Here is an 18,672-nt window from a genome sequence, read left to right on the forward strand (position 1 = left end):
TATGATTGTATTGAGAGATTGGCTATCAAAAGCAATTTCTTTACTTTCCTGCCTTGCTGGCCTGTGATATCACTTCTTTTTTCATAAATCTATAGTACCCTGAGTAGGTACCTTAAAAAAAAAAAAAAAAAAAAAAAAAAGATTCATTCAAGTTTTAACGGTAGTAAAAGTTTACTTCAGTATTATAGAAAGTGAGAAATATAATGAATGATTTCATGTTACTTAACTTTTTTTTCTTAGCATCTGTGCCCTGTATTTCACCTCAATAATATATGTGATTAAATTTTGGCAATACCGTCACATTCCTTGTGTTATATACTGGTACATTTTGTCCAGTCCAGTTTGTCATGTCATGTGTTTTATCCTTACTGACTCTTTCTAGTTACATTTCTTTGCACATTTAATAATGTTATTAAATAATGTTCGTTTTCTATACCTTCTGTTTTTTTAACCTCTGCATACCTCTACATACTTTTCTGATTTTCATATTCTAGTTTTTGACCTAATCAAACTGAAGCATGCTGTTAGAAATGTTGATCATATCTGATGGAAAACAACACAAATGACAAACAATTGAGGGGTTCTGTATGAAAGTAGGAGATATGTTCAGTATTTTCATTTAGTAATTATTTATTACATGCCAGTTATAAATCAGGTGCCAGTGCCGATTTAAATGGAATATGATGGGATAGCATTCTCAAAGGAGATTTGTTTCACATATTAAGATTATTATCTTAATTAATTTTGTTTCAAAGTATTAGAATTACTAAGAGAAGCTGTAAAGCTGTTGTTTTTTTATTAGGGTAGTGCCTTCCAAGTCTTTTGCTTTAAGACAAAAGAACAGATCAGATTGCTTTTTGCAGTATTTTTAATAATTGTGTTATTCCCTCTTTAATTTCATTTGCCTATAAATACACAAGTGTATATCAAAATGTTTCTATAATTTCTCTATCATTATAGGTAATTAATTATTACTTTAAAAATAGCTTAAAATGTTAAACATTGTGGGATTTCTTCCCCCCACCCCCACCCCGCTTGGACTTATGTATTTAGGCAGTTAAATGTAATAAGTAAGGGTTTAGAAAACATAACTTTTACTTTGGGATTAATTATATTTCTGTAAGAAATTTGTCGAATAAGAAACTATGTTTCTTTCAATGTGTTTTAGCTTCAAGAAAAACTGACTAAAGAAGATAAGGAACATAGAAAGCTAAAGCTTAGGCTGGAACTCCAGGAGAAAGCAACAGAAGCTCATATTGCTGAGAAGACAGCAGGTATAGTAGACGAGTATTAAGAGAGTTATTATATGATGTGGCTCAGTGAATACTAGCATACTAGCTTATTTGCCAAAGGAGGGGAGGCTCTTTTTTTTTTTTTTTGGCTGCATAGAAAATAGGTGGCTTTAACATCCTGGTACTGGTATTAGTGAGAGCTTTACCTGTATTCATACTGATTTGGGCATTAAATGCATTGTTAACACCATGTCAATCCAATCACAAAAAGGTTGTTTGTTTTGTTGGAAGGGCCTGAACAAACAAGGGGAAATAATGATTACCAGTGCCTCTACCTTTCAACCAGCAGTTCAAATACCACTTATTGTTTTAGCTCCTTGAGAGGAAATACTTCTCTTTTGTGTGAGGATAGTCATATATTCATTGCCAATGGAAACCTACATTTGATTCAAAAATCTGTTTTGTGCAATTAATAAATTTTCATCTGGTCATGTGGATGATGATGGAGATAATGTTTTCACTGAGAAGATTAAAATGAAAGGTTGCCAGAGTTTAAGATTATAAATGACTGCCTTAAATATGTTTTGGAGTCTATCTTTACTCACAGGTCTTTGTAAGGAAAAAATTTGTAAATATATTTGTGATATGTTACAGATAAGTTCAGATGATTCTCAATAGTGTGTGACTCTTCTGCTCACACTGTTTTATGTTAAGGAGAGAAATTTCAGGGGCGCCTGGGTGGCGCAGTCGGTTAAGCGTCCGACTTCAGCCAGGTCACGATCTTGCGGTCTGTGAGTTCGAGCCCCGCGTCGGGCTCTGGGCTGATGGCTCGGAGCCTGGAGCCTGTTTCCGATTCTGTGTCTCCCTCTCTCTCTGCCCCTCCCCCGCTCATGCTCTGTCTCTCTCTGTCCCAAAAATAAATAAAAAACGTTGAAAAAAAAAAAAATTTAAAAAAAAGGAGAGAAATTTCATAGTATAATAGAAATTAACCTGCAGAGGCATTTTAGAGATTACTTATTTAACATTTTTATATCAATTAGAATGATTTTAAGAAATTATTTTGTGATTAGTTTGAGGCTATGTTAACCTGGTTGCATATATGAGAGAATTCTGGTTTTTTAGGTCAGAGACATTCACAGGTATAGCCTGTCTTTAAAATGTTATTATACAAAATAGAACTGAATATCACTATGAATATATAACCAAAATTACCATAAATAAATACTCCAACTAAAATAATAGATGGTTGTTTTTCTGTACTGTTAAACTACCATGAATGTTTTTTCTTTTTTAATAGAGAAATGTGGGACTAATATATTTTAAGGAAAAATAACCATATGTTAATAATGAATAATTCAAATAATTTAGAACAATTTGGAAGTTTGTTGGCTTTTTATAATCATATATATGCTAATTACTAGGAAGATATTATAAGTACATTTGTTTAAAGGTGTTGTATAACTTTGCATGTGTCTTGCAGGAGTAATTTTATAAGATTTAGGGCATTTTGATTTACTGAAAAGCATAAATTAATATGTTTGCATTGATCACTTATATCTTGGAGGCGAAATCTCATTAAGCAACATTATCTACTCTTAAAACTTTTGTATGATATAGCTAATCATATACTTCAAATATTTACTTATTTGTATATACTTAAGGCTTCCCTTTGACTAAATAGTACAAATCATGCATGCATACAATGGAAAGAATTTGATTGCTTTATGATTCTTGTTAATCAAATATTTCTTATTAATTATACAATATTATTTTAGTAAATGTTAAATATTTGAGATGTTTAGTATTTTTACAGCCTCCTAAATTGATGAAAATAGCAGTGCAATCTAGTTAAAAGAGATACATCCAACCACTTAGTTATAAAAATGACACAAAATGAAAATCCTCTGAAATTTTTTTAAAGTATAAATTTTCAGTGTGTATCTTTTTAATGTTTCAGTTCTATCTTATTAAAAAAGATTAAAGATATTTTACTTATGACATTAGAGAGAGTCATCATTGTGATATGTCAAAATTAAAAAAAAACACTGAATTGCTTAAGAAATCCATTGGCTTGAAACTATAAGAAATTCATTAACTCTTGATAGACTTATTATTTTTTTCATATTTTCTCATACGTATGGTCTTTAGTAGCTTATTTTCTACCCAACTGGTATCAGGTGCAGTCAAAAAGCAAAACACAATAACAAAAACTGTGTCAGTACCTTAATAGATAAAGAGGAACATTATAGGAATATGATTACATGTGATAAATGTGTTCTTTAGTGTCATGTGAAAGGACAAATAATCCACATAACAACAGCAAAAAAAGTCCACACCAGTATTGATGTTTGTTTCTGTCATGGCTCATTTTTATATTCAAAATAAAAAGTGTATTTGGTAAAGTATATTATAACTATGACACATTTATGTATTATAGTGTACTTAAGCAAAGTATAATTGTTTAAAAAAAAATCAAGATATTCCACATTAAAAGAAATACATGCGAAAACACCTCAAGTAAATATTAAAAATTGCAGGGGCGCCTGGGTGGCTCAGTCGGTTAAGCGTCCGACTTCGGCTCAGGTCATGATCTCGCGGACCGTGAGTTCGAGCCCCGCGTCCGGCTCTGTGCTGACAGCTCAGAGCCTGGAGCCTGTTTCGGATTCTGTGTCTCCCTCTCTCTGACCCTCCCCCGTTCATGCTCTGTCTCTCTCTGTCTCAAAAATAAATAAACGTTAAAAAAAAAAAAATTTTTTTAAAAATAAAAAAATAAAAAAATAAAAAATAAAAATTGCAAATAAGATATAAAAATATATGTTTATAGATTTTTCAAATGTTAGTTAAAATATGAAGTACTCTAAGGAAATAGCCATTTCCTTATAGTGTATGACATAAAGATTTATGTTAAGGATATCCATACTAGTGTTAGTTATAACAGCCAGAGAACTAACATCAATCAGACAATAAGAGAATGGTTAAGGTATGCGTATGCTGTGAGACATTATATGATAACTGAAAACCGTTGCTAAATATTTGGTGATATGAGAAAATCTTCATGATTTAATGTTAAGTGAAAAGTAGGGGGGAAACTGCATTTATAAGATAATTTTGTTAAATATATGTGTACATGTACATTATATGAAATGAGGCAAATTTATTTGTATTATTAATGGATATATTAATGTTTCAATTAATGATTTTCTTCCTTTTCAAGTTTTATAGAATAATCGTGAATTAGATTTAGTGTTTGTACTCATATGATTAGATATTAGTATTACTGATCACTAAGGAAGTGATTTTTTTTAATAGTTACTTTCTGATCTTCAAATAATTCCTGTGATATGTTTGGTACATAACGACCACGTGAACCAGTTTTATGAAATTTATATGACGGCTGTGGTCAAATTTGCCATTTTACCTAAGCCATTTTTGTTTCAGATTTTCTCCTTATTTATTTGCGTGTCTTTGTGTGTTGTATAACTTACATATGTATTAGTCTATTTTGTCTTCCCACCTGATTAAATATAAGAATGAGAGTCTGGTACAGTCAAAAAACCACATGAAACAAAGGTGCCCAGTTCTCTGTGAGGCACATTGAAATAATGGGAAGACCAAAAGCCGTAGAATCAGACTGACCCAGGTGCAGATCAGAGCTTTGATACTTATTAACACCAACTGTGTGCCTTTGGGCAAGTTACGTATGAGCTTCTCCAGGTTTACTTTCTGCCGTGTAAAATGTGAATATTAACTAATTTACCAGATTATTTTAGGGATTATAGATAATGTACAAAAGCACCTAATATATAACTGGTACTCAGTAAGTTGTAGCTAATAGTAATATTTATTATTTTATCTCTATACAATTCTTAAATCTTTGATAATATCAGAAGTCATAAAGAGACTTTTGTTCTGTTTAGGTTTTAATTAAAAATACATCTTACTTAAATGTGAATCCAAAATAAAAGAATTGGGATACAAAAGATATGGGCTTTAACCTAATGTGTACCAATAATAAACCTTTATGTAGACTGTTAAAATAATATCAAGCTTATTTCCTTTACTTCCCTGTTGGTTTTTAATTTTTTTTTTTTTTTCAACGTTTTTTATTTATTTTTGGGACAGAGAGAGACAGAGCATGAACGGGGGAGGGGCAGAGAGAGAGGGAGACACAGAATCGGAAACAGGCTCCAGGCTCCGAGCCATCAGCCCAGAGCCTGACGCGGGGCTCGAACTCACGGACCGCGAGATCGTGACCTGGCTGAAGTCGGACGCTTAACCGACTGCGCCACCCAGGCGCCCCCCCTGTTGGTTTTTATATACTACAAACACTGTCATTCAAACTGACGTGATTTCATGCAATTTTGAAACCCCGTTGTGTCCTCTATTGTGATAAAATCTCAAATGGTTGACTCTCTTGTCTTCCCCTTCTTTTTTGACATCACCACCAATACTGTTTTTATTTGGCACTTTATAGGAGCTAAGCTAACTCTTTTAAAATTTAACCAAGAAGTATTTATTGAAGGGCCATTGTGTGCTAGGATTGTTTTAGGCACTGAATATACACCAGCGAAGAAGACAGATTTGGGATTTCAAACATTTCTTTTTGACTGTATTCACTTTTCACTCATAATACACTATAGTAGGGGTTAAATGTTCAGAGTTTGGAATCAGACCTTTGTTCTAATCTTTTTGCCACTTATCATGTATAAGTGACAGACTCACTAAGCTTTGATTAAAACTTATTTTATAGGTTGCTGTGATATTTAAGTGAGATAATGTGTATGAAGTGCTTAACCCATAAAAAGCACTCAGTAGATAAGATGAGGACGTTATCATCTTGTTTTCTCAAGATTCCTTGATTTAATAGAGGGTATATTCAAAGTGTACTTGTAATAGAAGTAAACTATCCCGTAAGTATTTATATATATGCTTTTGTTTCACAAGGGATTGATATTCATTTCTTTTTTAAAAATAATTTATGAGGGTTTTTATTAGTTCATTTATCCCACAGTTTTCAATTTTCCTTTGATTTTAAGATTTAACTGTATTTAGGTAGCTTGGAAATAAGAAAATATTTTTTAAATCTTTTCATTAAAGAAAATAAAGGAAAAATACATAGTAAGTAGGTCTTAATTTTGCAAAAGCTGAAATGACTAGCTCATTCCATATGTGTTACCACTGCAAAAAAATTTATCTCATAGGAGCTATTTAAGACTTCTTACTGTGTTTTAACTCATTAAATTGTACATGTGGATAAGATTATTTGAACATTATTGACATATATGACCTTTAAATAGTAGGGGATATTTTAGAGAAGCGTAGCAGAAACATTGACTCTCTATTTTTTAGTGAAGTATTTCTTCTCAACTAAATAAAATGATGAAACCACAAACACTTCAAAATTTGTTTTACCTACATTGAGTTTGACAGTGAGATGTAATATTATATGGCCTGTTGCAAACATTAATATACTCTTAGGTCCATGATGTAGTTACATTTAAAAAAATAACTTGTTCAATTAAACCTGTTTTCCCAAATAGCCTCAGTGGGCATTATGTAGAGTGTAATATCTCTTCATTTTTATTCCTGTATTATGCTTGCAGTATACAGATAATGTTTAAATTTTACACATAAAAATATTTCATTTTCTACATTGTTTTGTTTAAAATACATTTCTTTAAAAGCCTTATTTCTTTTAATTTCTTAAACGCTCACTTGAGAGTCTCTGCTTTATATGTTAGTTATTTTTCTTTCTTGCATGTCATCCATTAAAGATTAGCTGTGGAAGGTTGGAGCATGGAGAGATTATGAATGACAGAACAACTCCTGTAGAATAATAATCAGTTTTTGGTATTTAATGCTGTTTGACTTTTGCAGACACATTTCTTATTAACCTTTGGTACAAAGAGAAATCCAGGTTCCTGATATCTCATGGAGAAGATGAATTTGAGATCCTCTTCCAATTAAACTGAAATAAGGCCAATATTGGGTTTTAGCCAAAAGAACTCCTTAGTTCCTAAGTCTTGTGTTTATAAATCTATCCATCCATCCATCCCTCCATCCATCCATCCATCCATCTTAGTTACATTTTACATATAATTCATTACTTAGCTTGCTGTACTGAATCTGCAAGCATTTAATCTGCTTTTTTGCTTTACACATAGATTCTTTTCTCTGCACCCAAATTTAGACTGATATTTTATAAATAAAAAAGATACATATATTGTCAAGCTCTTATTACACGGAATTTTCATTTGTTTTTGGTAGGAAGGAGAGGACTTTAATTGTGATTGCCTAAAGTTCAGAACATAGAATCCCTGAAACTTACAACTTAAGTCTTCTGTTCAGGTTAACATGTAAATGTTCAAAGTATAGATCTGTAACTACCATTACAGCAAATACATTAAGACACCACAAGTAATAAACATGAAAAAATACGAATTGTTGTGTAATAGAAAATATTTATATTGTTCTCTTCAAAAGAGTATTTAATACTGTATACCATATCTCAGATGATATTGACCATCTAATGATTAAGAACAAGAGTGAGTTCTATATATCAGAAGAATAGAAAATAATATATTTACTTTTAAAAAGTAATACATGTTAGAATACTATTCTGTATAGACAGTGGTCATTACTAAAATGTGATAGCCTTTAATCTAACACTGAAATGCATTCACAGTATTACAATACAACATTATATGTTTATATCTATATGATCTTTTAATTTGAAAGGAAAAAGGATTTCAAGTTTCAGATAAAAACAAAAAGGCCCATCTCTGTGAAATATAGCAGTTAGAAATATCGATAGGTAGAATGTTGATTATATTATTGTCTTTGGCTGCAGAATCCTGTGAGTGTGAATCAGGATTAATTATGAGTGCCAAGTAAAATAATGTTTGAGGGTGGAGTATGGCCAATTTTGTAAGCTCTCTCCCTAGGAAAGTTTCAGTTTTTCTGGAAAAAACAAACAAACCAACAAAATAAATATTGAGTAAACAGAGAAACTGTTATGCATAATAATAATCAACAATTGAAATATTTAATTAAGTGTGCTGCACTATGAAATTTAGCATGGTGTCAAGTATTTGAGGACATAATTAGTTATTTAAAACAACAATAACAGGGACACCTGGGGGGCTCAGTTGGCTAAGCATCCAACTTTGCTCAGGTCATGATCTTATGGTTCATGAGTTCGAGCCCTGCATCAGACTCTGTGCTCACAGCTCAGAGCCTGGAGCCTGCTTCAGATTCTGTGTCTCCATCTCTCCTTGTCCCTCCCCCACTCGCATTGTCTCTGTCTCTGTCTCTCTCAAAAATAAATAAAATTTTTAAAAAATAAAACAAAAATAAAAAATTTTCAGAAAATGATTCTTAAGACTTTTTCCATATGTTTAATTAATTTTGAAGAGCAAATGATCTTGGAAAAACTTTAGATAGCAGTTATATTTTATAGAATTTTCATATTGGCATTTATTAAAATTTAAAGTAGACATTCTATGCAGAAAGTAAGTTAAGTACCTCTTAAAATTGTACTTTAAAAGTGCATAAAATAATTGATACTGGTTTTAATACTTCTGGGATAAGCTTATCTCTTTCACATTAACAATTTTAGTTCTGTATTCAATGTTTTAATGTAAATAGCAGATTCTTAGAAAGTGCTCTTGTATACTCTGAGTTTTCTGTACTAAATACATGTATATAATAATTCAGAGTTTTCCAAAAAAATCCTTATTTTATAGTTTTGCTACTAAAACTCACTATTTGTGTGATTTTTAAAATTAATCTTTAGCAGTTGCTATACTGTTGATAAGTATAAATGTATTAGCAACTTTACAGAAGAAAATTTTAAAACATTAAGAGCTTAAGAAGCTGATTTTTAATGTAGTAACCATACTTCTAGGAATTTTGGTCAGTAATTAGCTATGTATATACATAGAGATTTATGTACAAAGATGTTCATTACAGTACTATTTATATGGTGAATAATTGGGAACACTGTAAAATCTAATACTAGGAGCATCTTAGTTCTGTCAAATACGGCATCTCCAAATGATAAAATCCCATGTACTATTTCATATTTTTAAAGAATACTTAAGAATATAGGAACATATTCTGTTTGAGTATACACACACAAAAAGTTATAAGACTATGGAAAATATTTCTGTCTGTATTTTTACAATGAACCTGTATTTTAATTATATTTATGAAATAATCATATAAAATGTTGAACATTCATATATAGTCCTGGAAAAACTTAATAGTCTGACCTGTAAAAGGAAGACTAGATGATCAAACTACTTGGAGTAGGTTGGTTAATTTTCTATTGGTATAGGGGTTTACCATCTACATTTAAATTTCCAATAACCAATTTATACAAAGAGAGAGAAATCACAATTTTTAAGGAGATTAAAAGACATAGTAATATTTATGGTTCTACAATGTGGTGGCTTCATAAAACACTATCATATTTATAAGGAATCCACTTAACAAGTAAAGCAATAACAGTAGATATGCAGACAATCTGAAATTCTTTTAAATATAATAAAGACCTATCTTTTATAAAACTGTTATCTATATTTATTGCTTAGAATTTTGGAACATGAATTGCAATCATTGATTATTTTACATGTTTCAAGTCCTGATGATTTGTTTTTACCTCTCTTTAGTTCAGCCTTTTCTATTTATATAACTACCTTGAGGATATTAACAAATGGATTCTTTTTCTTGGTAAATGTCTATTCTCCAAATTATGTTATTTAGAGAATCATGATCCAGTGTTTAAACTAGCATGTTTTCCAACATACTGTCTCACTTCTATTGTGTTTTAAAAGTAGTATGAGATGTGTAGAATATGGGTTTGTCAATAGACTTGGATTCTACTAAGAAAATATGTACTCTGTCTTGACTCAATAAACTCATACTTAGTATGGTTCAGCTTCTTCATATTTACTCTTGCCCATATTAGAAAACAATTAGCTTACTAAACAAATTTGAGTATTTGGTGTTGAGGGGGGGGTGATCCTCTCTGAATCTTTCTTGAATTTGTCTAAGAATTATAGGATATTTGATAACCATGTTTAAAAATGGAGATATCCAAATATTATTGTAAACACCCAATGATTTGTTTTACCTACAATATAAGTATTTTACTTGGTTGGCTTACATAGTAGCTAATAATATTTGTTAATGTAATTTAACTGCTGTGAACCTTTACTGAACAAATATTGAAATTTATTCAAGTCAAAGAAAGAGAATCTCTAATGACTTTTGTTAAAGCTTCTATTTAATAGTTAAGGAGAAAAGTTTGTATGACATACGAGATGCAATTAACAGTAGATTTTACATTTAATAAAAAGAAAGAAGCATGCGTATTTGCTTTATTCATTCCATCATAATTTGCATTAGAGCTGTGGGTGTTTAATGAGCAAATTCCAACTAAAATGCTATATTGATTTTCTAGTGAACTTTGTAATAGTCATCTACCTTGGAAAAGCTCAGTGTTTACAATTAAGTTTTCTTTACTAAAAATGTTTGAGAGTTGCATATTGATCCTTTAAAAGTACTGAATTCTAGAAAGAATCAGGTTTTTCATAATCAAATTTCACATATAACCTAATGTTTAAAAATTAATTTTAGAAAAACTTAGCATTTACAAAATGTGTAATCAGATTTTGTGTGTGTGTGTGTGTGTGTGTGTGTGTTTTATGACACTTTCAAACTTAACCTTAGAATATTCAAAAGGCAATCTGTTTTAAATATGCACATTATTTATATCTTTAGAGTTGATAGCATTATAGAGGGAAAGAAAAGTGTTTTCTCTTGATCAACACAGGACCAAATAAGTGCTTAGTGTAAAACATTTAAGCATAGAGATAACTGTACTTATACTTACTATTAAAGTCCTTGACATTGCTAGTCTTACCTTTTTCATTATTTTTGTACATAAAGTAGAACACAGCTTACATTAAATGTCACTTTATAAGGATCTCATCACATTTTACAGAAATAATAGGAAGCCTATTGACATTTAAAGTTTAGTAATTAGTATTTTAACCTTTTGATATGTCAGAATATTTCAGGGTATGACACACATGTTTATCTGTACTTAGATCACTATGTAGCATCATTTTGTCCATCCTATCTGACCTGCAAATTAGAAGTGTTTAAAAATTTCTTTTGTCATTGAAGTATAGTTGACGCACATTAACATTAGTTTCAGGTGAACAACATAGTGATTCACCACCTCTACATATTATGTTATGTTCACCACAAGTATAACTACCATCTATCACCATATAACACTGTTACATACCATTGACTAGATTCTCTATGATGTACCTTCATTCTTATGATTTATTCATTCCATAACAGGAAGCCTCTGTCTCCCACTCCCCTTCACTCATTTTGCCTATCCCATTTTCTCCTCCTCTGGCAACCACCAATTTTTTCTCTATATTAATGTTCTGTTGTTGGTTGGTTGGTTGGTTTTTTAAATTTTGTTTTGTTTTTAGATTCTACATGTAAGTGAAATCATATGACATTTGTTTTTCTGACTTATTTCACTTAGCCTAATACCCTCTAGGTCAATCCATGTTGTTGCAAATGGCAAAATTTCATTCTTTTCATGGCTGAATAATATTCCATCGTGTATGTATACCACATCTTTGTATCCATTCATCTATCAGTGGACACTTGGGTTGCTTCCACATCTTGGCTCTTTGTAAATAATGCTGCTGTAAACAGGAGTGAAATTAAGAAAGTGTTTTAATGTAAATGTTTAAAAATATCTTAGACTGTTGTAATATTTTATACAGACTATTACGTCATTATAGTGTGCAGTATACAATATAGTATGGATTCTAAACAATTTTTCTTTCAGTCTCATAACTTTTGAATGCCACCAAAAATATATACATATACGTATATATTTGTGTGTGTGTGTATACACACACACACACATACATACATACATACATTATATAATTGGTCCAAATTAATTAAAATCATATTTTAAATATGTCTAGAAATGGAGCCACATTGTGAGTCTATGGATTGAAGGTGGTAATGGTAGGGATGGCATGGAACCAGTGTTTATTGAGTATCTATTTTATTTGGCCAAGAGCTTTCATATATTGTCTCACTTAATATTTCCCTAACAACCATAAATGGTGGCATCATGTCCATTTTATGCACCTGTATTGTGACTAAAATAATGTAAGAAATATACAAAAATAGGTTGCTTAACGTTACTGTGTTAACACATTGGATCTGAATCAAAACCCATATTCTTCCTAGTATACCATGTTGCTTTCTGTAGGCTGTTGTGAGTATCCTTCCTGGAAGGAAATTATATACAATTACAAGGGGGAAGAAAAAACTCATTATTGTATACTACATTATGGGCAGAAGTTTTTTTCATCCCTTTTTGATTCTGATACAGGGTAGCAGAATAGTATACTACCTAGAAAGCCACATAGCACTCATGATATTACCTTTAAAAGGAAAAAAAAAAAAAAACTATGAAAATTGTGCTGAAAAGTACTGGTTCTTCCAAAAGCTATGTTCATAACAAGAATTTATTTTTTATTTTATTTTATTTCATTTTATTTTATTTCATTTTATTTTATTTTATTTTATTTTTTACTTTAGTTTACTTTTATTTTATTTTATTTTATTTTATTTTATTTTTTTATTTTATTTTATTTTATTTTTTTAGTTTACATCCAAGTTAGTATATATTGCAACAGTGGTTTCAGGGGTAGATTCCTTAATACCCCTTACCCATTTAGCCCATCCCCCTCCCACAACCCCTCTCAAAACCTTCTGTTTGTTCTCCATATTTAAGAGTCTCTTGTGTTTTGTCTTCCTCCCTGTTTTTGCATTATTTTTGCTTCCCTTCCCTTGTGTTTATCTGTTCTGTGTCTTAAAGTCCTCATATGAGTGAAGTTATATGATATTTTTCTTGTTCTGACACTAATTTCACTTAGCATACTACCCTGTAGTTCCATCCACGTAGTTGCAAATGGCAAGATACACACACATACACACACACACACACACACACACACCACATCTTCTTTTTTTTTTTTAATTTTTTTTTAATGTTTATTTTATTATTTTTGAGACAGAGAGAGAGCATGAACGGGGGAGGGGCAGAGAGAGAGGGAGACACAGAATCGGAAGCAGGCTCCAGGCTCTGAGCCATCAGCCCAGAGCCCGACGCGGGGCTCGAACTCCCGTACCGCGAGATCGTGACCTGAGCCGAAGTCGGACGCTTAACCGACTGAGCCACCCAGGCGCCCCACATCTTCTTTATCCATTCATCCATTGATGGATATTTGGGCTCTTTCCATACTTTGGCTATTGTTGATAGTGCTGCTATAAACATTGGGGTGCATGTGTCCCTTCGAAACAGCACACCTGTATCCCTTGGATAAATACCTAGTAGTGCAATTGCTGGGTTGTAGGATAGTTCTATTTTTAATTTTTTTGAGGAACCTCCATACTGTTTTCCAGAGTGGCTGCACCACTTTGCATTCCCACTAGCAGTGCAAAAGAGATCCTCTTTCTCCGTCCGCATCCTTGCCAACATCTGTTGTTGCCTGAGTTGTTAATGTTAGCCATTCTGACAGGTGTGAGGTGGTATCTCTTTGTGGTTTTGACTTGTATTTCCCTGATGATGAATGATGTTGAGTATTTTTTCATGTGTCTGTTACCATCTGGATGTCTTCTTTGGAGAAGCATCTATTCATGTCTTTTGCCCATTTCTTCACTGGATTATTTGTCATAACAAGAATTTATTGACCTTATCTGTCAATTAACAGCATTTGATTTTATGCAAGTGGATATCCAGTTGTTCTACCCCAATTTGTGATGTAGTTTGTTCATCTGTTCATCTACTGATAGAAATTTGTGTTGCTTCTAGTTTGGGGCTATTATAAATAAAGATGCCATGAATATTATGTGTAAGTCTTTGTATGGACATAGGCTTTAATTTCTCTTGGATTAGTACCTGTGAGTGGAATAGCTGAGTCTTATGGCAGATGTATGTTTAACTTTTTAAAAAACCAACAAACTGTGATTATTGCACTGTCCTACATTCCCACCAGCAGTGAATGAGGATTCCAGTTGCTCTCTCCTCTTCCCAGTATCTTTAATCATACTTTCATTTCTGCCTTTGTAATAGGTATGCGGTGGTTATCTCATAGTTTTAATTTGCGTTTCTCTAATGACTATAAAAGTCTTCAGCAACTTTTTTTGTTCTTATCTATCATCAGTATGTCTGCTTTCATACAGTTTCTAAGTCGTTTGTACATTTTTTAAATTGGATTTTTTCCTTATTATTGAGGTTTGAGAGTTTTAAAAATTATTTCTGGATGCAAGTCTTTTATCAGATATATGCTTTGCAATTATTTTCTTCCATCTGTGACTTGTCTTTTAATTTTCTCATCAGTGTCTTTTGAAGAGCAGAGATTTTTAATTGAATTAGATTGAAGTCCAATTTATCAGTTTTTAAGAATAGATTATGTTTTGGTAGTATAGTTAAGAAAGCTTTACCTACCTAAACTCACAGAAGTTTTTTTCCAGAACGTTTATAGTTTTAGGGTTTACATTCATCTTGTGGAATGAAAGGTTGTTTTACCTTTAAAAAAATTAATAAAAATTACTAAAATAACAAACTAAAAAAAGAAAAACAATATAATCATCTTAAGGCCACACTCTACCTTCTTATTTCAACTCTTATATTCTAAATAAGTGTTATTTTTGCAGCTTATTTAGTGTCAGATTTACTTCATTTTTGTGCCTTTTATTGGTGATTTCATTGTTTCAAACAGCCCCTAAGTGTAGTCCTGAAATACAGTGTAGTGTTCCCTGAATATAAGAAGGCTGTGATAATATGTGTGTTAGATAAGTTTTGTTCAGGCAAGAGTTACAGTGCTGTTGACCATTAATTCAGTGTTATTAAATCAACGTATATGTTGAACAAGGTATCTTTAAACACACATAAAACGGGGTTCTGTACCACTTGGTTGACAAAAATATTGGTCAGTTTCAGTTAATTTTTTATCATTATGAGTCCTAATTTTGGTCCTTGTTCGCATGCCTTGGTAATGATAAATTTCACCATTTTGGAAGCTATTTTTGTATTCTTATAAAATATTTTTGAGCCTTGTTCTGACATATTACTTACATTTTCCGGAAACACATCTCTCCTTTTGGGTCATGTTTTAAAGATAGGCTAGATGTTACCAGAGCAGAATTTAGTCTGTAGTTCATTAATCCCCACTACTGAAGCAAGACCCTTCTGAGTACTCTATCCAGTACCTCATGAATCTTGAGGTTTTCCAGTCTGGCCGGTGGGAACAACAAGCCCTGCTCTGGCTTTATGTAGCCTAGGGCACTATTGCCTCTAATCCTCTCAGGTTGTTCTTTCCCCTGCAGGGAGTGGTTTACTCACAAATGTGCACCCAGTACTCAACTGACTTTTTGAGGAAGACCTTCTGCAGTTCTCCAAAATTTTCTTTCTTTGCAGCTGTTTTTTTCTCTAATAGGCTCTCCTGTGAATTCCAGCTGCTTTGGTTTCCCCACACTCTATCTCTGCCTCTCAAATTGTGGAGTCAGCTGGGCTCCTCCTAGATTCTTCCCTTCCTGTACTATCTTCTGGAAATAGTTTCAGTGTATTAAGCTGGGCCAATCATAGGGCTCAACTCATTCTCCCCCACCCCCGCCTCAGGTTACTGTTTGTTTTTTTCCTTATAGCCTTGAAAGCTGTCACCCCATATGTTTTGTCCACTTTAAAAAGTTGTGTTTTTTTTTTTGTTTTTTTTTTTTAAATTTTTTTTTTCAACGTTTTTTATTTATTTTTGGGACAGAGAGAGACAGAGCATGAACGGGGGAGGGGCAGAGAGAGAGGGAGACACAGAATCGGAAACAGGCTCCAGGCTCCGAGCCATCGGCCCAGAGCCTGACGCGGGGCTCGAACTCACGGACCACGAGATCATGACCTGGCTGAAGTCGGACGCTTAACCGACTGCGCCACCCAGGCGCCCCTAAAAAGTTGTTTTAAGTGGAAGCACAAGTCTCTGTTGCTTAAAATTTAATCTTAACATATACTCCCAGAAATTTTATCATACATGCTAACTTTTTTCTACTCTTAATAGTTTTCTTTAAATCAGCTCAACATTTTAACTAGATAAATACATTATTTAAAAAAATTATTTAAGGGGTGCCTTGGTGGCTCGGTCGGTTGAGCGTCCGACTTTGGCTCAGGTCGTGATCTTGCGGTCGTGAGTTCGAGCCCCGTGTTGGGCTCTGTGCTGACAGCTTGGAGCCTGGAGCCTGCTTCAGATTCTGTGTCTCCCTCTACTCTGCCCCTCTCCCACTCCTGCTCTGTCTCTCTCTCTCTCTCTCTGTCAATAATAAACATTTAAAAAATTTTTATTTTAAATAAAAAAAAATTATTTAAGTTTATTTATTTTGAGGGAGAAAGCATGAGCAGGGTAGGAGAAGAGAGAGAATCCTAAGTAGGTCCCACGCTGTCAGTGCAGAGCTCGACACAGGGCTTGAACTCATGAACCGTGAGACCGTGACTTGAGTTGAAATCAAGAGACTTGGATGCTTGACCAACTGAGCCACCCAGGCACCCTGATAAATATATTATTTTTAATGTAATCTTTCTTATTTAGTTTTAACATCTAAACATAAAAGCTCACCAGTAACTCCACAGTTTTATGAATCTCAGAAAGTATGAACAAACTGTATAACCAGCACCCAGATCAAGAAATCAAGTATTACCAGTATTCCAGAAGTGTTCCTCATCTTCCCTTTCAGTACTACCTCCAAAAGGTAATCATTTATTTTTGAGAGAGAGAGGAAGACAGAGTGTGACCAGGGCAGAGAGAGGGAGACACAGAATCCAAAGTAGTCTCCAGGTTCTGAGCTGTTAGCACAGAGCCTGACATGGGGCTCGAACTCAGGGACCGTGAGATCATGACCCAAGCCCAAGTTGAATGCTTAACCAACTGAGCCACCCAGGTGCCCTCCAAAAGGTAATCATTAGCCTAAGTTTAATAACTAGGTCATTCTTTTGTGTTTTTGAACTTTAAATGAAATAATAGAAAGTTACTTTTCTTTTTTTTTAAATTTTTGTTTCATTTATTCAATTTTTGAAAGACAAAGGGTGACTGAGCACGAGCAGAGGTGGGGCAAGAGGGGGAGACATAGGATCCGAAGCAGGCTCCAGACTCTGAGCTGTCAGCACAGAGCCTGATGTGGGGCTTGAACTCACAGACCGAGAGATCATGACCTGAGCTGAAGTCGGACACTTAACCTACTGAGCCACCCAGGTGCCCCAGAAAGTTACTTTTCTATGGCATCTGGCTCAACAGTGTGTTTGGGTAACTTAGAGAAATTCAAAATTTAATTAGACGTGAAATTAAATGCCACTAGGAGAAATTATAGGCCTAATGTGCCAGCTCTGTTTTTGTAATATACATTAAAATGATACATAACTTAAAAACATGTTTCACAACCTGTATTTTATATAATATTGTCCTAGAGGGAAATGGTGGTAGGTGATGCTGGGAAGATAAGCCAGAATTAAAGCCAGAATTATACTCTGGTTTTCCTTGAATGCCAGGCTGAGAACTTCTTTGCTTTGAAACCTGTGTAGCAGTAGTGAGAAGAGTAACCTGTTTATCATAAGGTTTTAAGATCATACTACTGATAGATTGAGAGATGGCTTTAGTGAGGTCACCTGTTCTCTATTTTTCTGTTCTCTAAAATTTATTCAGTACATGCTTTAATTCTTTGGTTCTATTATTTTACCCTTTTTGTTATGAATTGAATCCATTTTCTTTTTAATTTTATTAAGAATGCCGTAGTTCAGGATTTCATTATTTCCTATCTGGACTGTTACACATAATGTAAGATTGGGTCAGGGGACACATGCAATCCAAACTGCAACTTTCCACTGACCCCTGCGTCTTCCTTTGTATGCTTATTAGTAGGAGTTTCCTTCTAAAGTACAGATCTGGAGCCCTGGGTGGTTCATTCAGTTGAATGTCCAACTCTTGATTTCAGCTCAGGTCATGGTCCCAGGGTCTTGGGATCAGCCCTGCCTTGGGTTCCATGCTGAGCATGGAGCCTGCTTAGGATTCTCTCTCTCTCCCCCCCTCCCCCACCCCATGCCCTCTTTCTCTCATTAATCAATAAATCATGCACAGATATGATCAAATTGTTCCCATTCTAGAGATCCTTTAGTGTAATATCTAAACTCTAGGATGGCACATATATTTACTTCTAGGCAGCTTAAACTTTCAGGGAATGGACCTTTTACATGGGTTATTCGTGTGAATTCTTGCTTCGGCTATTCCTGTAGTCTCCTAACTGGTCTCTGCATCTACACTTGCCCATGTCCAGACTGTTTCTCACC

The 18,672-nt window shown here is 33.3% G+C and overlaps 1 protein-coding gene across 4 annotated transcripts in view; it reads left to right on the forward strand.

The window, feature by feature from the left end:
• Positions 1-18,672, forward strand: part of MIPOL1 (mirror-image polydactyly 1) — a 316,534-nt gene that overhangs the window by 71,479 nt on the left and 226,383 nt on the right. For all 4 annotated transcript variants that reach the window (XM_058738871.1, XM_058738870.1, XM_058738872.1 and 1 more), the window contains one exon: positions 1,169-1,274. In XM_058738871.1, coding sequence (XP_058594854.1) covers positions 1,169-1,274 — 106 coding nt within the window. The remainder of the gene's footprint in view (positions 1-1,168; positions 1,275-18,672) is intronic.

This window comes from Neofelis nebulosa, chromosome 7 (assembly GCF_028018385.1).
Source record: "Neofelis nebulosa isolate mNeoNeb1 chromosome 7, mNeoNeb1.pri, whole genome shotgun sequence".
Taxonomy (NCBI): Eukaryota; Metazoa; Chordata; class Mammalia; order Carnivora; family Felidae; genus Neofelis; species Neofelis nebulosa.